Consider the following 23,100-nt stretch of genomic DNA (forward strand, 5'->3'; position numbering starts at 1 on the left):
TCCTTTAAGCAAAAGGAAAAAAGAGTTAAATGGGACATATTTGTGACAATTGAGTAGGATGTGATGGAGGAAAAATTCCGCAAATAATGCGAAGAAAGCGAATAGAGGTAGTCGATCGCTTTCACAGCTGAATTATTTGTTTATTTCATCTCACTGTTGGAATGTAAATTCGAGCGCTACGCCGTAAGCCCCAAAAAACACCGATCTCCGACATTTCATCCCGTAAGAAAAAAAAAATTATATCCAAATAGCTGTCATTTTTACTGCAAAAAAGGGTAAAAATAATTAGTTCACTTCGTATGAATCAGAAACACTGGAATTTAAAGTAGCAGTTAATGCTGTATATAACAACTCAATAGAGAGTCTTAATTTGACCACTTCTTGAATTAGTTGTATCAATTTTGTTTATCTTTTCGCTTCTCACCTCAATAAAGCTTAGCTCAGTTCATTCATTAACAACTGACCACCTACAATACTGCTTGGATTAACAGGTGGGAAGCGTAATATAGTAAATCAAACGCAGCATACCAAACTTTTATTAACATATAAATTAAATGAGCTTGACGGCAATTTTATCCAAAGTTCCACGCAATAGGTAATAATTCTGTTCAGTATTCTGTCATGGCATTATAGCAAACTCGTCTACATTCCGGCAACGAACTTGCAAAAGAAAAATCTAAAGGTTTTTTCCCCAGAAGCATCCATTTGAATGCGCGCCTCGACAAATCACTTGGATCTTTGAGTCGTCGATTCATCCTCCATGACACCACAACAGAAAATTCGTCCTGCATGCAGCTTTATTACCAACCGGCCACACATATGGCTTTCTATTCGTCGAAGTCCGGCGGACCACCCACAATGTTTTGCAAACGTGTCACAGTGTATGGTTGCTGCAGTATGCGATTTCCTCCCGTACAGTTTCTCCACATGCGGTTTCCTCACATGCAGCTTCCTCCCATGCGATTTCTTCACATACGGTTTCCTTACTAATAGACCACCCACAGTGTCATCACCTCCCAGCAGGACCAGCATAGCAGAGCGATTACAAAGAGTACGTTGGCAATGATTGGTGATGATGTAAAACAAGCGTGGTGTGGGGTAAATTCAGATTTCCAACTCTGTCTAGAGTGTGCTTCTCCGTTCGGGTCCCTCCCTATATATCCCAAAGATATTTTCATAAGCACGGCAGTTTTCTTCTATTCGAGAATATAAAAGCATATGGTGCGTCTGCTAATTTTAATTCTTATCATAACTATTTCTGAATTTGTTACATCTTGAACTTTGGTATTTTCTAATGAACAGATGCATAGCGAGAAAGCAACCAAATGAGAAAATAACTAATGAATTTGTTGTCATTGAAACTTTGTATAGATAAAGATGACATTAAAATTCGGTCTGCAAGATGCACTTCATTAGCTTTAATCGTTTACTTTTGATTATTTGGATTGAATGGTAAAACTTTGGAAAATTTATAAAAATTAAAAATGTTCGAAAATAGAATTGAAATACAGTACACAGAAATAACGAGAAGATTGAAGAAAAAAAAAGACTGGAAATGACAGACAAAAGGGAAATAGATGCATACTTTTCGCTTGAACAGTCGTGCGAGAAATCCAAATTTGTTATTAGATTCACTTTTGCTATTTTCACCCCTAATCGAGTCATTACGCAAATTCCACACTAATTCACCATTTTGTTCCATCACGTTGAGTTCTCGGAAACATTCTGTTTCGATCATCTATAAAAAATATATGCAGCTATAAATCATACCTTAACAGTGAGCTCTGCACAGACCTAACACTTTGCTGTGAAAATAAAGAACAGAGAAAGAAATGGCTAACGCAACTAGGAAGCAAAATGCTATTGTGACAACTTTGAAGAGGCCGTGAGGAGACTGCAGCACAGGTTACCTACTGTATGACCTCGTCAGCGAAAATCGACAAAGCGAGAGCAGAAACCTAGCTAGTTGGACATCACTTAATGAATGGTTATGACCAAATTGTGAAAAGAGATTCAATTCAAATTCTCCATAAACTTTTTGGACAGATTTTCGACAACTGAAGACTATTGAAAACAACTGTATTTAGACGTTCACTATTACATCACAAAGCATATCTAGAAGTTTATGGAACTTATGTGTAGCATATATATTATATAGATGCATGAACCAAGCTAAGAGCTAAGTTTATGGGGGGGGGGGGGGGGGGGGGGGTAAAATTGGCAAACTAAAGAAATAGAAAACTTATAAATACATCAAGAAGCAGGTCAAATTAAACAATAATTCAAAAGTTCTAGATCACAAATATCAAGAGGTCTATCAATATATTGTATCTGTAATCGTAGATTGCTCTAAAAAACTAACAAATGCTTCTATAATATATATTAAAGATTAAACTCAGTGTAATTTGAAGAAACTATACAACAGTGTAACATTTATAGATTATAAATGGAGCCAAATTTATCGTGAAAAGCAAAATAGTTTCATAATTCAAAGTTTGCATCACTTACCACAACTATCAACAGCGATACTTCGTCAAATAAGAAGGGAGTTCTCTCTAGGCTTCTTTTATTAACGTCGCAGCAAATTTTTGAAATTCTGACATATCTCACAACTGCTCTAAATAAAAAAATGAATTCCAAAAAAAAAAAAAAAAAAAAAAAGGAAAAAAAACAACAACTATACCTCTTTCTGCCATGGTATTGAAACAGATCCGGTGCTGAATTTCCCATAAAACTGATTATCCGTAGCGTCTAATCTTACACCTTTAACAGTGCTGAATTGCTCGATATCAAGCACATCTTTGGCATATACTGCTCTAGGATCAGGACAAAACGGTGGTGTTAACTAAAAATATGAAATAAAAAGTTAGATTTACATGTGATTTGTAAATAACATCATCTAAACAATCGACAATTTGTGGTACTTGTATATATTCTATTTAAAAAAAAAAAAAACTATCATTTTTCATTGGGATACATCATAATTTGATATTATAATAGCAGCTAATATCGATGACCAAGCCAAACTAAATGCTTATATGATTCATGAACTTCACATAGGTTACTAACGGTTTTTGCCACAACGATGACCATACTGATAGGACAAATGAAATGAATCTAACAGGGAAGAAGATAAGGAAGCAGTTGAGCAAAAGTTGGTAAGTAAAATACAAATGGCAATGGCAAAAGACTTCATAAATTATCCAAATAATCTGACCATCAGTATCAAAATTAGGTCACGACCAGCTGCCCATTTCATGCATTTATCTATGGATGGAGAAGCGAAAGATACATATGTTCAACTTCAATTTAAAAGGTTTAAAGTGAGTGAAGTTGTATTAAAATTCGTCGCTTCTTTCATTTGATTTTATCTTTCGTTTGAATAATTCCTTCAAAAATTTGCTTTTATGTACCTTCCCGGCTTCCATTTTCTTCCAAGGTACCGCTTCTCTACCCGTATTCATATCTCCCTGTGAAAAAAAAGGATGGCTTTTCAACTCTTCAGCACCTTCTTCCGGTTTACCAACTCTGCGACATCCAAGCCGAAATCCTGGTTCTTTGTGTAGAAGACCTCTGGAAAAAAATGTTACTCTACCATTAAAATTTTTTTGGTCTATATATATATTCATATTCTGCACATCTAAATTTACTTCATCTATTCGTCCATCAAACTTCAGCTACCATTTATACACAATGAGACGATTGTTACCTGCATATAGTCCTGACAGATTCACTAAATTTATCTGAATACTTTTCCTGATCTTCATGAACTCGCCGTTCCACTTCTTCACGTTTCACTTTTTCTTTCCGTTGCCGAAAAGGTGCCTGAAATAATTGGTTCAAATAATAACTATCACAGAAAATAATTCCAAAACTAACACTATGAAATGTCAGCTATTTTGGAATAGAAGCAAACAACAGCAATATCGACCTTTCCTTCGATCATTTCATATATTAGACAACCCAATCCCCACCAATCGACACTATATGAATAACGTTCATTTTTGATAACTTCTGGCGCTGAAATATGCAAAAAAAGTAACGCTGCGAAAACAAATCTGAAACTGAAAGAATGACCTGTCAGCCATGTCAAGTTATCATCACATCAGATAATGAGTGTTACTTTTATAACTGCAATTAACAAAATTGCAATAAATATTGTCAGACACATAAAACAATATGCATATGAATGCAGTTTCAAAATGATTGTCCCTTTTCAATTTAAGATTTTGAAGAGTACAAGCTTTCATACAATTGTACCTTATAATGATATATCAAATTGCAATAAAATAATTTCAAAACAGACTCACCCATATAACCAACCGTGCCAACACGTCCTTTTATAGGTTCATTATCTCTTAGCTCAACTGCAAGTCCTAGGTCAGATATTCGAACATGTCCTAAAACATAACTGAAATATCATTCCCTCAAAGAAAGCATGAGCAACTTAGGGAATGAATATTAAAAGACAACAATAGCTCGCTTCCAGCCAGCTTACGCCTAATCAGTTTACAATATTACTAAATGACCTCTAATTTGATGGTTCGAATTTTCCACTTCTGCTTACTTCATTTTTAAACGAAAAATTCTTCCACATTGCCCATTTATTAAGTACTACGACTTTCCTGATGAAGGTTGCGCTAGCGTTTTGCAATATGATGAGATCTGGATGATTGGCATGAAACTACTAATTGCACATTTTTCGCCTTTTTTAAAGATATTTTGACAGTCCTGATTTAAAAATAATTCCAAAAAGAGTATAAAGATGAGAACACTCGTGTTTTTTAAATTGCTTCTACGCTTTATGTCGTACACTGCTGAATATATCTTTTTACTTACAGCATTCAGATAAAAATCATCCTTACTTGAAATTGAAAATTTGTTGCTAGCACAGAGAATTAAATTGATTCAAAAATGATCTGCCGTTGAAAATCGATGCTTGTTGAACATTAACTCCTATAACTCAAATATCATTCAGAGTTCTGCCCAAATTTGGCATTGACATTCAATGATACGATTTCCAGACTATGATGGAACAACGTGGTAAGTTAAGGAATAGCCAAAAAAGCGATGATGTGGGATACTTTTTGGAAAACTGCTAAGGTTTGTTTACATTTTGGATTAGCTTCGCAAAATTGTTTTATCCAAACGTCAATGTTATATGCAGGACTTTAGGTAGTCGAAGCATGATTTAGTAAAAACAAGCAAGCCTCTTGAGCCAGCTATTAGACACCTGCTACGATTGTCTTCTGTTGAAGAATGATGCTCGCTAGGTATTTCTGAAGGATTCCTAGGCATATGCAGTTATTCATGCACCAATGAAATGTTTTCGCCACAGAAATGGTAGTTTTCTTTAAAATTCGTCATTAAATTTGTTAGAGAATTATGTGGTGAAAAAAAGAAAGAGCTTGCAAGTAAAATTAGGGTTTTTTTTTTTTCATCATTTGTATAAATTAAAATGAAAAAGATATAAATGATACTGAGAATGCAAATAGAAATTGATTAGAACAGAATTCTGAAGTTTTCAGCGTGTTCATGTCGTTTGTTTTCTATATTTTTATTTTAAGGTATATTTTCTACTGTTCATGTAGAAATGAAAGAGAAATAATAACATAAGCATGTATGTTGGAAGGATTTCGATATTCGCTATCTCACAGCCTTAAAAACAAAAAACTTTTGTTATTTGTTTCTGTCTCTAGAATCTGTCTCGAGAAACTGTCAGTCAACTTTGCAATTTTTTTTTGTGTTTCATTTTTTTTTTTTGAAATGTCATTTTTGCTTAAATATTTCAAGGCGATATTATTAAAGCATTACATCATTTTTTTTTTCTTCATACTGCTTTCCAAATCATCCAAGTGTACCCTGCGAGCAATCTGCGAGCAGATTCTCTATTTACTGGAAAAACGACTGCAATAGGTAAACAGTTTATTCCTTTTTGTACTCAATCCTGTTCACACATTTATTCTAACTTCAGCAAATATTCATTCCAAATTTTCCACTTACGCTTAAAAAATTGGATGTCCTCTGAAAAAAAAAAAAAAAATTTTTATGTAGAGTAGGAATATAGCTTGAATGTTTGAGGACGAAGTTCTTCCAGTTTATGAAGCATTGATTCAGTAGATAAGTGGAAAATAATTCAATGTTGCAAGAATTTCGTTATCCTGTAGAAAGCATAAAATATACAAAATATTTAAATATTATTTGAATCTCTCAATTTCTTGTCTTCCACTTAGTTTTCAAAGGTTACAGGTAAAGTTATATATATGGGATCTTGGACCATTTCTATTTAGTTGTATATTGCTATTAATGCTGTGCTTTCAATGACTTTCAAACTCAACCTTCTTCTATTTCTACTACAGATATTTAAAATTTGCAGTTTTCATTAATTTTTCAAAATAGCACATGAATAGAGTTGAACGCAGTGATTTATAATACAACAATATATAGCATTAATATGACCACTTTTTTATGTTGTATGCAGAACTTTGTATCAGTTGAAAAAAGGCTGGTAGATTGGTTTTTACTATTGATTTACTTGTATTGCTAGAAGTAAACAATCACACAGACCATGTTTGTTTACTGATGTTTCCCAGAGTTCTGGTTAAACGATTGTCGAACTGGAATTATGCTGTTGAAGAATTCTTACTATACAGAACTCTTCTTAATCTTAATACTTATATTGTGTTGCATATTCGTTAGCATAATTACTCAAAAAATACAATTTGGCATAATTCCATCAATGATGTTTAATTCTATTTAAGTTTAATCACTGACAAGGACACTTTAAAGAGAACTTTATCACGCATGTCTTCTTCATAATCATATCATCGTTATTATCATTCTTTCACCATATGCAGCGATTGTAGCACTTCATATGGTAATATTGTGTCAGTCACAGTAAAAGTAAAAAATAGTGGAATTATGAGGATCGTCAATCAGTTCCAAGCAATTTCTTGATGCTGCTTAGTAAGATTCATTTCAGTTCATTTGAAATTTTTTAGCATTTTTTGTACTTTCTTGAGAAAAGTGGTTTTCAAGAGAACCCGCCTACTTCTGACGTTCGACTCATAGATATATTCAAATGTGTCATATGTAACAAATAAAATTATAAAATTTGCAGAAAAACTAATTTGATTAAGCAGTATGAGAAGAATTAAAATCTGATCTGTAATGCTTCGAATCTAGTATTAACATTCAGGTCTTTTATTTGTATTCAAAAAAAAAAAAAATGAAATTAAATGGATTGTTACAACACAGGAGTTTGGTAATGGTATTGTATAGACTTGTCTGCTACCAAACTTTATTTTATTAGAAATAAATTACATTTTGCTAGAAATGAAGAGGAGATGATTTCCAAGGATTTTATCACATTATCACAAATTCTCAAATTAAGTTTCTAAAAAAGCTGCACAGAGGATACAATGGTTGGCTGTTTTCGCTCATACTCAATACAGCATTTTAATTTACATCAGTGTATGAGAAACTGGGAAATTTAATGGCAACATTAAAGTGTCATAAAGCTTTCTTGATTAGTAACAGATTTTAAATTCAATGAAATTATAATCTGATAAGAGCAGAGGAAAGTGAAATTAACGGTAACAGGATGTATGTTTAACAATACCGTAATATCAGGTGCCATCAGCATTACTTTCATTATATAAAAACCAAGCCATAAAAATCGTTTCTTTGAATTTCACTGAATTTCCCTTGCGCGGAGAAATGTAAAACACTGGAAAACAAAAAAGAAACGATATAGGAGTGAAATCAAAAATTCTGTTAGTTTTTTTTGCTGCAAATCTCGCATTACCTTTTGAATCTTCAGTTTGGAATGACTTGATGGAAAAAATGTTTCATTTTTTATTTCTTGAATCCAAGTTATTAGCTAGTTTCTCAGTATTCCTTGGAAGTTTGTATTGTCATTGTCATTATTTATTCAATGCGCTCATCAAAATTAGCAATTTCTCAATTCATAATGACAACTCTTGTTAACAACAACGATCACCTTGTAAGAAGTACCGGAGTGGTAATTAGTGGAATACTTTGGAAGAGATCAAAATAGGTGCTACATTGCAAAAAAAAACTCCTGGTTTTCATTTTACGATTAACAGCATTTGCTGACTTCTCTAGAGCTTGTAATAAGTATTAGTTTAATTTGTTTAAGAAAAGTTGCCCAGCTCTTCTTAATGTTAGTTTTCCGAATAAAATTCAGGCATTTTATTGTGAATGAATACGTTATCTATGACCTTCTTCATTCGTTTATGCCTAAAAGTAGAATCACGGAAGTTCCGAAGTTACTAACGAAGCATTGATCATGCCGAAGAAATTTAGAAAAAATAAATGTCCGAAATGATTTTTTTAAATTATATGTTCTTTTAGTTGGTGTATGATTTAGTTTATAACTTTAACTTTTATTTTTATTGCTATCATATTTGGAACAAGATTACACTTGTTCCGAGTATTCCAAGTATTGCATTGTTAAATTTAAAATTTGTTCATTGCATACGAATTAGATGCTTGACTAGAGTTAGTTTTCTCGTACGAAAAATAATCACTGCCAAGTCCCGGATACTGTAGAAAGGCTTACCACTGCTAATGCTCATTTACATACTCAACTTACTGATAAAGCATAAATACGGGAAATATGATGAAATTATTGAAAACTAGAAAATGACTACTCCGGGATTAGTTCAGTCACAGAGACAGATCGTCAAGAAAGAGTTTCGAGAATTACAACGTGAGCAGAAGGAAATAACTTCGATCATGTATTTAATTAATTCAAATGTTCTTCTTCGCCGAATTCTGAACCAATTTGATGATTGCAACTTAAAAAATCCTTCAATTGAATGTGATTCTGGTCATTTAAAGTAATGTATTTTATTGTCTGCTATTTCTTACGTTACATGCAAGCAATGCTATATATATTATCTAAGTGTCCAGTATATGCACCCATTTTGATGCGTTTTTCCTATACGAAGGTATTTCTATTTGGTATACTTTGGGAAAAACAAAGGATAAACAGGATCAGTTGACTGCATATGCAGAGTGCATTGATCACTCATTTTTTGTTTTTCATTTACGATTTGCAGTTTCATTCCATTTCTAAATTCATTAATTTGCATAATGTTCGGCAAAAGATTTTGAAGAACATTTCGCCGTATATAATTTAAGTACCCATAAATAATGAAATGCGAATGATGGGATAGTTTAACTGAAATATTTGTCAGGATTTACAGAACAGAGAGTGCTCATGATGCTGAGGTATTGTGGTATTGAATAAAAAAAGAAAAAATAAAAAGCATGGTGATAAAGAGGTCTGTGGTTGGCAAATAATGAATTCGAAGGATGATGACCAACAAAATATTGTGTCTCCGGAATAAAAAATTCTTTCTATCGTTATTTTTTTATTTTTTGAAACATGCGGTCATAAACAAATAGGTTTGTAAGCGACTTAACTGTTAATTATATTCTTCTGCCTGATGACAACCATTAAAAGCATTCTGAAAGGTACGGAGACTTAGGCCTTATGTTAGATGTTTCCAATAAGGCATTTCCTTGGAGAGTTCATCAAATTCAATTATTGGAGAAAGTATTATAAAATAAAAAAGAAGTGATATCAACTTAAAGAGTATCGTAAAATGTTATTCACAATGTTAAATATATAGAAGCAGTAAAATGTGCCTTATTAAATTGGATAAAAAAGTTATGCTAAACAAATTCTGCAATGGATAGAAATACAAGAGGAAGTGTGATGCTGTTTACTTCATCAATTTTTTAAAAAATTTGTTAAATTGGAAAGACGGATAATCCACTATTAGCACTTGAATTTGTTTCGTACTAAAACATCAAGGTACTAAAAGAATAAATCTGAGCCATGAAAAGCCTTTCAATTACAATGACTCATTACTCATTGTATCATAGAAAAAACAAAAGTTTAGTGGAAATGAAAAGATTTAAATAATCAAATTCCATTAAAATCGATGTGGGTCTTTTCCATTCCTAAGTATCACACTGAGTCAAAAAAATGCTTCTTACAACCTGCTATTTTCAAAATGCTACACCAGTTCCATCTGAAGTGTTTAGTGTGAAATTATCTACATGAAATGAATGAGGCACGAAGTGATCTGTTGATTTTCGTTTAATCGGAACATTCTGGATAATCTTTTCTAATGATTTCACTAGCTAATTACTTTTAATAGACTAAAATACTTTCCTTTTTCTTTTTAGATTGCATCTGGTCATTAGACTTTTGTTAAATTGACTTCATACAACACGAGATTTACCCCACAATATGTTTGATTCGATGATGAAAGAAATGTTTTAGTGATTGTCAAATAATCCATTCTGCTTCAGCTTTCCTATTTGAAACAGAATTAAAGAAGCCATTTCTCTAATATCCGTAATATCCAATATTAAGGTACCATTTGAAGATCATGGGAATTTTCCCAGTATTTCTCACAAGCACCATAAAGTTTGAAGTTCAATCGATTGCTTGCATATAAGTGTTGCAGAAGTTTTTGGCTTTGATTAATATCAGTTTGGAAAAGATGCTTGCGCATGTATCTGAATACTTTGTCAAGTGTCAGTGGATAGCAAGTTCGATAGACTCAATTCCCATATGAGTTATTGGTTGCATTTCTTCTGTTTCACCCCTAAGCTATTCTTTTTTTAACATAGCTTCTAAACATTACTATCTTATCAACCTTCATTTATGATAATTTCTACTCACCATTACTTGTTCTTGTCATTATTGTGCTAATTTGGTTATTCCAGTATCAAATAGCACTTGATATTTCAAATTAAAAGCCGAGTGCTTCATGTAAATACATGTAGGACACAATATAAGATTTTGAGAAATTTTACGATCAATTTCTTCTGATAGTAAAGTTAAGCCCAATTTTTGATTCAAACTCTAAGTGAAGGTTTTTTGAATCGTAAAATACTCAGAATATCTTTCTTGTTTTGACTGTCTATTTAGATACACAACTGGTGAATATTATTGTATTTCACATACACTTTCGCTGCTATGAATAAAACAATAGCTCTGAGAAAATTTATAACCATGTAAAGCGATTTATTACTGCTCAAAACAAGAAGCAGAAAAAGACGGAGAATGCTGAACAGTAAGCAATGAAGATATTTGATAGGGCTGTAGCATTTTCACACTTTTACGCATACTCTGTTAGTATCAAATTTGCCTCAAGAAGGTAAATTATTTTATCAGTTCTAAAAATGGAAATTTTACTGAAGGGAAAGTTGCGTAAGATCGTTTTGTTAGAACTGGATCTCTAACTTTCTAGCACTTATATTTTATATTTTCAGAATTAACCCTTAGCCTAGAAGAAAAAAATCGGCATGAAACAAGATGTTTATTATACGGCAAAAAAAAAGTAATAAATAAAAATCATCATCCGACATAGTGAAGTGTGCATGATCCAGATAAGTGCAACATAACTATTAATTATTTAACAAACAAAATTTGGAACATTAATGAGCAATTTAAAAGAGATGAAGAAAAGTTGTGTCCTTAAAGAAATTTGCATTTTATGCTAAAGCATATAAAAGTCCTTCAAGTAATGTTAGAGTGGAAGCAATTCAAATTTGACTGAACAATCCGTCTTCCATTTTTATTTGTTGCTTTGCGGAACCGGCTGAGAGATAGATAAGTAAGCATATAAATAGTAGCATAGAATGTCATTAGTTACACTCTTTATTGCAACAGTTTAGTGGTAAACAATAAGTGGAACGATAAGTGGGGTGTGGATGAAGAAGGAGGGAGTAACGGAAAGGATGAGGAGGACTGAGAGGTGGTGAATTCGGATCGGTTCAAAATGGTCAGTTCGGTTCAGCAGGACAGAGATGGATGAGAAGCGTTGCAATACTGATACTATTACGGTATGCGGATGCCATAGGGCGTGAAATGCAGGAGCAGAGCGTTGTGGATTGGTGGTGGCGAGAGGTGGGGCATCTTGGGGAGTGTTAGCTTGGAATCCGAAGGCCCTGATTTCATATCAGCTTTTGATTTCCCCAGTGATTCGAGGCCTCTCCCAGCAGCACAACACGGGCCGGTGTTATTCAGCAGTTCTGTACTTTCTATTACAATTCTCTAGCATCAGTTTCCTTCTTGCGCAAAATTTGGATAAAATTGACGAATTAGTTGATCCCGAGAGGCGTGGTTTTTTTTGTCAACATTAACCAATAGATAGAAACAAATGGGCCTGGCAGATACATATGCGCGCACACACACACGCATATTACACATACACACACAGACAGACTTAGACTAAATATATGCATAGAATATCCAAGAATCAAGCAATAGAGAGAGGAGTTTTTCTGGTTGAATGTTTAAGTGGCTTTTCACGTTTTCCAAATAACAGGCAGCAGTAACGTCAAATCGGTACCGTTAACAGGAAAGAATTTCAACAGGGCAGTAAATGTTCTATATCCAATGCCAGTATGATGTTTGGTTTCCAAGATGCAACTTTACTAAGACAGATGAAAGACGAACCGCTTGGAGCTGCATTGCGTACCCAATGGAATCCGGCAGCAGCAGCAGCAGCCGCAGCAGCCACGGTGGTGGACAGTTCGCCGGTAAGGTGAGCGGTCATATCAATAGGCGTGCGTGTGTATACCTACGCATATCAAGCTTTAAAACTAGAACTGAGCTTGGTGGATAATTGAGGGTGAATGATGCCACTTGCAACAATCAACGCAGTCCCAGTGTCCCTGTGAAGGGACCTCCGTGCCGCCATTAACTCTCTTCCACAACAAAACATATCTTCCTCCACAACTAATTTTAATTTCTTGTCCTGACAATAATTCCCCGTTGGATTTCTACCCCGTACTATTGCTTCAATACGATTATTTCCAGTAGATTGGTTTGAAACCTGGAATTCTCTTATCTGTTTCCTTTCCTTGTCTTTTCTTCCCTTTTCTGTATTCACATATCCCAAAAACTGCAACATTGCAATACCGGCGGGACTCGTATTTACGAGTATTTCTTTCTTCCTCCGCCTATTACACCTCCCACACCCCACCATTTTATTCATGCTGAACTTCTTGATCCCACGCTGTGGTTGTCGAATATATAAACCCTTACTCTTCCGATTCCTGTACTTCGTTTCACCATTAAATGATGAGCGGTTAGTGAATGTCATGTATGCAGGTTTCATTGATTATTTGACTATCACAATGACAGCACTATTCTAAATATCGAAGCGATTTTGGAACTTTTCTGAAATAGAAAAATCCAAAAATAGAATAGCTTTACTTATATTCACATGCAGGTTTAATAAAGCATTACGTTTCAGTGCCCAATTAGCACGAGCTCATTTCGAGAAGCATCCACCCAATAATTTGCGCAAAAGCAATTTCTTTCACTTTGTCATAGCATTGTATGATCGGGCAGGACAACCGGTAGAAATCGAGAGAACGCAGTTTGCAGATTTTGTAGAGAAGGAGCGTGAAGTGGACGGGCAAGATACTCGCAATGGTATCCATTACCGGTTGTGGCTTGCTTATGCTAACGGTCAGTCGATTAACAAGCAGTTCACTCAAGCACTTAATTTCTTCCCGACTTGTAACTATGCAAATTTCCACACTGATTGTAATTTCGTATCAAACTATCAGACATTTTTAGGATTACGCACAGAGCAAGATCTGTACGTTCGTCTCGTCGACAGCGTTTCCAAGCAGGTATGAACTGTATTGATTTAAAATTGCAAATTCAAATTTCAAAGGAATTTCAAGGCTCCATGCATTTACATTTTAAAGCAACCGCAATACCATGTTCATATATGTGTGGGAAGCATATGTTAACAGGTGGTGCAGCGACCCAATCCTTTTTGACAAGACAAAAACAATTTAATTACTGTTGCGTGGCTTTTCAGTGGTAAAAAAAGTGACATGTGTCACTAACTGTAACTGCAAAATAATTTCCAGTGTTTTGTCATTTATCCATTGCATTTTAACAAGTTGCTACTTTCGTAATTGATAAGTAATTTTGAGCAAAACCACTCTTTCTCTTATGATGGCATTGTGGCTTGATCAGTCAATTAACAAACAGGTTATTCAAGCTCAAAACCTCAAAATTTTTTGATTCGCGAGATATTTTACTGATTTACCTAATTGAAATGAAGAAAAAGATCGAAAGTAGAAGTCAAGATCTGCATTCTATATTGAAGTAGTGTTTAATCATTTCGATTATTGTACAAAATCTTTCTCTCTATCATTTTATCTAAGTTTTTAATATGTCGATTTAGATGAAACGTTACTTTGGTAGATTAAATTCCATAATTTTCTTAGATTCTACATCGGTAATTTGTAAACTACACACACGATATGATTTGCATTTTCATATGCTTTTAGCAGTATTTGGTTTTAGCAACAATACTGCTCACTGTCCATTGCCCACATCAAAACTTGTTTATTTCATCATAATAGAACCACATTTCATATTTCCCCTCTTTGTTCTTGCTCATTTATAGGCCATAGCTTACGAGGGACAAGATAAGAATCCTGAAATGTGTCGAGTATTGCTAACTCATGAAGTAATGTGCAGGTACTTTTTTATCATATTAATTTCTGCTATCATAACCGATAATTCGGGTCTATGAAATGTAAATGAAATGTTTAATATTTTAAGCCGCTGCTGTGAGAAGAAAAGTTGTGGTAATCGTAATGAGACACCCTCTGATCCGGTCATTATTGACAGGTATGTAATTTGCTTGTATTTAATACAACACCTCAAATAGTAATTAATTGATGCATTTGCTAGACCATTATCCATCCAATCTTACTGTAGCTCTCCTCCACTTTGTTTTCATTCGCAGGATACTTTCACTTCAAATGACTTTATCTAGTGGTAAGTGATCAATTAATTAGGTTATCATTATTTCGCTTCATTCTGATGTTCATTTTGCTTGAGTCACTTTTGAAAAGGATCAAATACCAATTAAAATAACCGTGTTAATTGACATATACATTGAGTTTGACACTTGATGGAATTTTTTTTACATTTGTTGAACAAAATTTAAGAATTTAAGGCTGTCGAAATGCTATAAATGGAGATAAAAATTCTAGCTTTTATGACCACGGTTTGGTAACATAAAAGTATATCAGTGCTCGTTGACCAGGAGAAAAGCCCACTGAGCTAAATTAGATTTTGCCATCCTGGGGTGGGCATTTATGGGTTTGAGTGAGGCAAATAGAAATGTGGCCTAATATGATGCCAAATAAATCCTCAATATTATTTGTTTAATCTTTTCCACCACTCAACAAGATTCTAAGATTTTTGAAGAACCGATTTTGCACAATTATTTGCTAGTAGTACTATTAATCATGCAAAAAACAAACTGATTGTAATGTAATCTGTACCGCAGTTTGCACCTTAATTCTGCACGAAAAAGTTAAATTAGGTCAGCCAGCAAATAAATTTGGTTGAAATGATATGACAAAAATTTTATTTCAATTTTAAATAGTTCTCAATTATAGGTGAGATTAGTTTACTATAATTATAAAGAACATGAATTATTCACAGAAATAATCTTCAGTTTCAGAAAATCAATTTTGCGAGCAGTAGTTCCTATCAAAAAATATTGTTCAAAATAACTGAGTAATATTTCGAGATAGAAACCACTGCCGGCATATTACCTTAAGCTTACTATGTAACGATGAACTTGAGTTTTGAACCATGGGAAGCAAACAATTTCAAAGTTTTCAGATTTTTCCTAAAATTCTTTCTCAAATGTAATCAGAACTGTTTAAAGAATGCTGGCAATCCTCGTGATATGAGAAGGTTCCAGGTACGTATACCTTTCAATTAAAACATAAAATAATAGGAAGTAAAGTTTGTGTGCCAGTATATGAAACATGGAACGAAGTAAGCTAGTAAAACAGGTGGTTTATTAGCGATAATTTGCATAAAGATGGAACGATTAGTTTGCTTGGTGCATTGAATTAGAGTAAGCGGCATGTGCTTGCGCACTGTCGCATTAAAACGAAACAATCAATCAAATTTCTTCGCAGATGACCTCTCACCCTTTCCAGCCGTGCATATCATCATTTTTTCACTTCTTGCATCTGCTAGTGATATTCGCAATTTTGCTTAAAAATTTGAAAACTCTAATGACATTCACTCGAGAATTGAAATTTGAAATAGTCTTTTCTGAAGTTTAGGAAGAGACTGGGTTTTAAAATTTTTGTTTTTGATATGACAGGCAGGTTTTTGATTGTTCTGCATGCTAAAAACATATTTCATAAAAAATCTATCAAAAATTCAAAATAACTTTCATCCTTTTCTAGGTGGTACTAGGCACATCTGCTCGCGTAGATGGTCCTTTGTTAGCCATATCAGATAATATGTTTGTTCACAATAACTCAAAACACGGAAGGAGAGCGAAACGTGTCGATCCATCTGAAGGTTAATTATCTTCAAAGTTATTTCAAGGCCTGTGCAAAATTTTGCAAACTTTAGTGAAATTCTGAAATTGTGCTTCATTCATTATTGTGATAGTTTATGAATTTAACTCTAATTTGAAGAAGAAATGTTACTGGATACTTGACATATCTAATCCTAAGCAGTAGTAGATGATAAAGTAATTAGAAGAGAAGAGTTAAGGGTGGATGAAGAGGAATAAAGAATATATGAAGTGTATTCATCGATGATAGGCTTGTGTAACTCACTAGGACGCACTGGCATACCCAAATTTAATTAGTGCTCGGAAGGACATAATTATGCTGTTGAGATGTGTTGCTGCTCGGATGTTGACTCTAAGGTAATTACCTCTTCTGGATTATCAGTAATCTGGAAGCATTACAAATAATATCCTTCTCAAGTTTTGTTACTGAACTTAATTGAATCAGTATGATAAATAAACTGCAGATATTTGCTTGTAAAATATAATAATGGCTTGAATTTATCGTCATTAATTTATTGTTGGAAGTAGGAGAAGGAACCATCCATTCATTCCGCAAAATTTTCATTGCAGTTTCCTCTTGATTTCATCTAATTTCATCAACTATAAATCTTGTAAAGTAACATTCAACATGGGCAATGTTTTAACGACTTAATGTTTGTCAAATGTTAAATATAAGCCACGCAAATGAGGAGTCATTAATATTGTTATAATGATAGCCCTTACTTTTTTTAAATGTTTTGTTTGGGGCCACAGCTGCTGTCATTTCTTCATTTATCCTATTATGACTTTAAATTTAATTTATCATTTACCATTCCAAGTACCATCTATGTTAGCCTGACTCACATGCAGAAATTGGTGAATTGGTAAGTGAAGATGTTAGTTGAAAAAGAATCATCAACGAGAAAATACTATCTCCAGATGTCTCAATGATGAAATAACATTTTAACAGTTAAAAGCTAACTTTCTTGTCTGTTTCATGATAACTTTTTAAATGTCACGCTTTTATATATCAGAACGATGTAACTTAGAACCGTATGTAGGTCATCAAGTCGAAATTCCTCTGTAGGTAAAAAAAATGAACGAGCTATGGACAACTGATAAGCAGATAGACTGTACAAGTAAGTAGAAGTTATCTGCCGGTCTCCCAGAAAAATTAAAGACATGTGGCCACAATATATAAATTTATATATATGGAAAATTGAACAGTTCAATCATCCAAGCTGGGCTGTTTGAAATATGCAAATGAGAAGAAATAGTTAAAGAAAGTGAAGGGTGATCCATATCTGGGGTTCACCCGATACTGCTTTGTTGCCAAAAATGTGACGACCATGAAATGTTATATTTGTATGTGTTATGGGAAGGAGGATGCGGATATTGGATTGATTGTCAGCCCTCATTTAGGCAAGGATATGGATGTTTCACCCATAAAATGTGCATAAAATTTCGCTTCCAGGGGAACTTTATCTAAGTGGAAAATCTCTATCAATGTGTTTCGCATTGCATTGATGGCACTGTGAAGTGAATTATGCTTTATGACCAAAGCAGTTTCATTCAAAATGCTTTCTAAATCAAATCTCACCGATACTCACTGCTATAGTCCACCTATCTGTGACTCAGTGAGTCCTTTAAAAAAAATTAACATAAATTGTAAAGTATTATGGTCATAACTTATGATAGAACGAGATGTACTTTTTGTTAATTTTTAAAGTTATCACTAATGCTGTGCCAGAAAAAGCCTATCAGTTGGATGGCTCATTTCTATTGATTTCCTTTTCGTTACTCTCATGAAAATCTGCTACCGTAGTCGTCATCAGTTTTCAATTTGTTATCGTCTAACAAACTCTATACGGATTGCCGTCATCTTTAGTATTGAAGTTCTCTGGAAATTAAATATTATGGGTTTAACTGTCACTTCCAAATTCGACAACTATTCAGTTTAGAGAGACTTCTGAAATTTTCTTTAGCAAGATAAATATTGAAGTAAAGTTATAAGTCTTCATAAATTGAAAATTAACTATTTTTATGTATCAATTCATATTCTATTAGAATAATTGGCTTTTGGGAGGAGGATCCCAAAATATTATAAAGTCTACAAAAAAACGTTTTCAAACTTCACTACAATCAAGTGATACAATGCAGCAATTGCTTTACAGATATATCTGATTCCTCAGACGTTGCGGTAACATCTAATCCAGTAATTAAAGCAATATGTCCCAGTGAAGGCTGGACTCAAGGTGGAACATCAATTATTATCATTGGCGAAAATTTCTTCGACGGCCTGCAAGTTGCATTCGGTCCCACTACTGTTTGGAGCGATGTTTGTGAATCTTCTTTTTCCTGAATTTTAAATGAATAAGCAAATAATGCTTGCAAGAATATTCATTACACAGCACTTTTTATATTCAATTCATTTTGCCTTGAAGACTAAGTAGTCAAACGGAGAAATAGAACATCGAGAATGTACTCTCCATTATCGTCTATTACTCATAGTTTAAAATCTTATTCATGCAACACAGTGAAGTCTGTTTAAACTCTTAAAATTAGATGACTTGTGAATCTTTTAAAGATACATCTATACAATTCATACAATTCAGTTCAAAATCATATCATTCTATTAACGATAAACGTAATGACAGCTAGTCATGATGGTCCAAGCAAAATAATTTGATGCATAGAATTTATATATGTTGCAATCCGATATTATGCGGTGGTCCTACATAGAAGAACTGCATATTTATCAAAGTTATTATTCTTAGACTTTAAATGCAAATGTAACAGAAATGAACAACTTCTTGAGATGTTTTCCTCAAATATAGGACTAAAAGTATTTCTGTTCGTGAAAGATTATTTGCCTTTGCTTTCGACATACAGCAATTTCTTACAGTCGGTGCAAATCATAACACCACATGCGATGCGTGTGACCACACCGCCTCGTCACATGCCTGGTGTTGTTGAAGTGACATTAACTTACAAATCTAAGCAACTTAATCAAGGGAATCCTGGAAGATTTGTATATGTTTGTAAGTTCATTCTTTTCTCAGCATTAAGCACGAAAACAAAAAGTTAAAAAAGACAATTTAACAAAAATGATCTTTTAGCTATTTTATTCTACGTAATATATTTATAAACACATTTAAATTATTTAATTAACATTTAAAAGAAAACATTAGTATAGGAAGAACTTTTAGCACTTTCGGAACCGAGTATAGACTTTGGTTTTCAAAGACTACAAAAACTGCTGCCAAAATATCCAGGTGATCCAGAAAGGTTACCCAAAGAGCTAATATTAAAAAGGGCTGCGGAGTTAGCAGAAGCGCTTTACAACAGGTTACGCCTTTATTTTTCCTAATTCATTTCATTTTCAGATGATGATGATTTGAGTTCCGATTTGTCAGATGTTAATATTTGATAAATTTTAGCCAACAGTTCACTTTGCCACCACCACGAACCCCGGTTGATCCATTGTCTCATTATGCTTCCGCATATACCGCTCAATTTGACACTAACAATGGCAAGTTTTTTTAAATCCAGCAAACTTTATGCAATTAGTAAGATGACATGAGAATTGTTAATATATACCTTTCCCTAGAAGATATAAAGATTTTAAGAACTTTTAAGTGCAGAATTTTGATTCATTCTTTTGTGTAACTGCGAAAAATGCCAATATAACAAGAGATCGGAACCGAAATCAGATCAGAGAAGAGAAATGTAGAAAATATTCCAGTCTTGTAACCTAAGCTAATGGGTGAAGACTATTGGGATTCTCTTTATTTCTTCTCTTCTTACCGCTCACTTTGTTATATCAATCAAACAAATGAAAACAATGTTTTGGTTGGTGGATCATTTTTGAATGGCTCCATAATACGACTCTAATTATTCGGCCCACGGAGCCATCAGCAAAGAAAGCACGTGACACTGGATACGGCACATTTAGCTCTGTTTATATTCTAAAGATACGGATTGCACGCAAAAATTGAATTAAGTACCTTTATCAAAATGATTCGAATTCATGCAAAATTTGCTATATGTAATAAAAATGATAGGGAAGAGGTGAGCAACATCTCAAGATCAAATTGGGATCATTGAACTTTAGAGTTATCACTTAGGCTAGAACAAACTTTCGGAATTCTATGTTTAGGTGAAATCCAAACTTTTTAAAGTACTATCCTTCTTGTTTTTTTTTTTTTCGGCAAAAACTATTTCATTGTAGAAAATTACTGTGCTTTGTCGAAATGATGATTGTTGTGATACTTCAGACTATACACGATCTCACAATCTATCACCTCGGGCACTTTCAAGCTATAGTGGTAGCACGGTACCTCATTCCTTATCATCAGCAGTGTATCAGGGAACTTATTCGGCATCTGTTAGTGCCTCACCGGCTGCACAATTTCTCAATGCTCCAACTAGTGAGACTTTTTAATTTTTGAATTATTTTGCTTTTGAATTATTATTTTTGTCAGTAACAAAATGAGCTATCCGATGCTTTACTCATCCTTTTGATAAGAGACGTTCCACTAAGTTACTTTGAGTTTATAATAAAAGGCCCACAGGATTTTTATTAGTTTCAATAAACACTTCTTTTAATGACAGACACTTTGTAGTAGAAACGAGAGTTTTCTAAACTTTTGGCCAGATGGATTCGAAACGCAGCAAAGTTGCAACTTAAAAAATGAGATTATCTTTTTTGTCCTGTCTTTTTTTTTTTTGAAATTCACGTTGTTTTAATAAAATTCAAAATTTCGTTGCGGTTTACGACTTGAGAAAATGGATGCGATATTTATTAGTTGAAACACCTTATTAAAATCTACAGGAGTAGCTTTTAATTTTAACTCTTATCTAAGCTTATAGGTTTTGCACCATTTGGAGCAGTGAACCCATTTGCAGCAGCATCATTTCAAACAACAGCAAGGCTTACTTGATTGATCTAATCTGTGAAGTTAGTTATCTTAAACGAACGTTCACATTATAACATATTTCACATTAACCCTTGTATTTACTGTTATGAATTAATCCGAAGACGTTGTGAAAACATTGTCCTTCAATTCAGATAAATTTTCGTGGCAACTGCTTTTTATTTTAAATCTATTTGAACAAAATTCGTGCGATCAGAAAAAACAATAACAATAAGGGGTCAGAAACCCAACGAAACACACTGGTAGTTCGTATAGTCTCTCAGAGTTAATTATAATCTTGTATTTTTTTTTTCTTACAAATAAATTAATGCAAAATTACACGTGACTTATGTCAAGTTATCTTGAACTGCTAACAATGTGCAAGCATAAGTAACAAAAAGTATCACAACACTTAAAGTTGGCCGTGAATATTTCAACTTAAAGTATACTGAACATACAACTAAAACAATGGAACAAATTTGAGAATAGAAAGGAATTTAAATTAATTAGATCAGATAGATTGACGTGATAAATTTGATTGTACTTTATTCCCGCTGTTTTCACAGTGGGATTCTTCGTCATAGGATATTACTTGTTGACGTATATTTTTTCCATCATTTTCAATACTTATAAAATAACAAAATGCTGAATTTACCCCGTTTTACATGAAGTTTTTTTTTTTTTTTTTACGATTATTTTTGCGAATCATACTCGATTTCTTTTCATTACACTACTCTATAGGAACCACATATATTACACTGTAATTTTGTATAATTAGACTGAGTTGTTTAATTGCAATCTGTTATTATACTTTTTTTTTGCTTGCTTTTTATTTTAACTTGCCTTTGGTACATTCTGATAGCAATACTGAGATGAGGAACCAATTTTACTGTAGTTTGATATTACCGATACGTATGGTCTTTAAAGTGCGATGCACCCTGACCAATCTTTCTTTGCTCAAATAAGAAGTTGTAAACGGGCAAGCAAAGAGATGGCGGTTATTCGTCTGTGTGGTCGATCACCGATCTCTTTTCCTGTTTGTAGTAGCTACTGTTTAGCAGAACACCGTACATCGCAAGCAAACTGCTGGAATATGACATTTAGTGAGTTTCATGGATTCTATGCAGCAGAAGCGAATAGGATGCCATTAGTGAGGGTTAGGTTTTGATATGGTTGACCAATGTTCATAAATATCGGCTTTAAGGTATAATTCAACTTGAGCCATTATTTAAAATATTCGATGATTTGGTAATAATTATAGTGCATTAGAACTGAGAAAGGTTAGCGGAAGGAGTTAACATAATGGAAGAGGTATACATTAAGGAGACTTAACCTACCACGAAGAATGCCGCTGTTGAAACAATGGGAATAGAGTACAATCAAATTTGTCACGTCAATCTATCTGATCTAATTAATTTAAACTTTTTTCAATCTTCACTTTGTCTCACTTCTTCAATTGCATATTCGGTATATTTTAAGTTGAAATATTACTTTGTATGTTGTGGTGTTTGTTGCTTCTACTGTAAATTCTTACGAGCTGAAGCTAACTTGATTAGTTAAACGCTTTCGATGTAAAATGAAATAACGCTTACATTAATCAGAGACAGAGTAACCATAAACAAAAAAGTACCCAAAAAGAAACAAATAAATAAGTTTAAAGTTTTAATCTAGTTTATGTCTATTGTGAAAGTATGAAATGATTCTTAACAATATCAGCGTATTATTGGATGAAAATTTTAGATCAATTTTTATAATTACTATATTTTCCACTTGTCATTTTGAACCTA

The 23,100-nt window shown here is 33.4% G+C and overlaps 2 protein-coding genes and 1 non-coding gene across 4 annotated transcripts; 2 read left to right on the top strand and 1 right to left on the bottom strand.

Moving 5' to 3' along the window:
- Positions 1-1,383: 1,383 nt before the first annotated feature.
- Positions 1,384-5,298, bottom strand: Bma-grk-1.1 (Uncharacterized protein; the record flags this gene model as incomplete). Its single annotated transcript, XM_043074584.1, has 10 exons — positions 1,384-1,395; positions 1,586-1,738; positions 2,509-2,513; positions 2,602-2,617; positions 2,684-2,845; positions 3,414-3,573; positions 3,710-3,825; positions 3,932-4,020; positions 4,311-4,411; positions 5,234-5,298. 10 exons carry the CDS (start codon positions 5,296-5,298, stop codon positions 1,384-1,386), a joined length of 879 nt encoding a protein of 292 aa, XP_042930518.1.
- A 7,158-nt stretch (positions 5,299-12,456) lies between these two features.
- Bma-unc-3 (Uncharacterized protein) lies at positions 12,457-21,340 on the top strand (the record flags this gene model as incomplete). 2 transcript variants are annotated; one of them, XM_043074585.1, is made up of 13 exons in its annotated part: positions 12,457-12,596; positions 13,311-13,528; positions 13,640-13,695; positions 14,487-14,560; positions 14,645-14,713; positions 15,722-15,803; positions 16,303-16,420; positions 18,572-18,735; positions 19,303-19,438; positions 19,607-19,745; positions 19,838-19,929; positions 20,675-20,827; positions 21,270-21,340. In XM_043074585.1, 13 exons carry the CDS (start codon positions 12,457-12,459, stop codon positions 21,338-21,340), a joined length of 1,512 nt encoding a protein of 503 aa, XP_042930519.1. The 2 variants fall into 2 exon arrangements, with proteins under 2 accessions (XP_042930519.1, XP_042930520.1); XM_043074586.1 differs by lacking the exon at positions 12,457-12,596 and adding an exon at positions 13,048-13,142.
- Positions 15,567-15,647, top strand: Bma-mir-5855. Its single transcript, XR_006228149.1, has one exon. It is a non-coding gene; the product is annotated as a pre-microRNA Bma-mir-5855 (primary transcript).
- Positions 21,341-23,100: the final 1,760 nt, after the last annotated feature.

The sequence above is a fragment of the Brugia malayi genome (assembly GCF_000002995.4).
Source record: "Brugia malayi strain FR3 genome assembly, contig: Bm_v4_ChrX_scaffold_001, whole genome shotgun sequence".
Taxonomy (NCBI): Eukaryota; Metazoa; Nematoda; class Chromadorea; order Rhabditida; family Onchocercidae; genus Brugia; species Brugia malayi.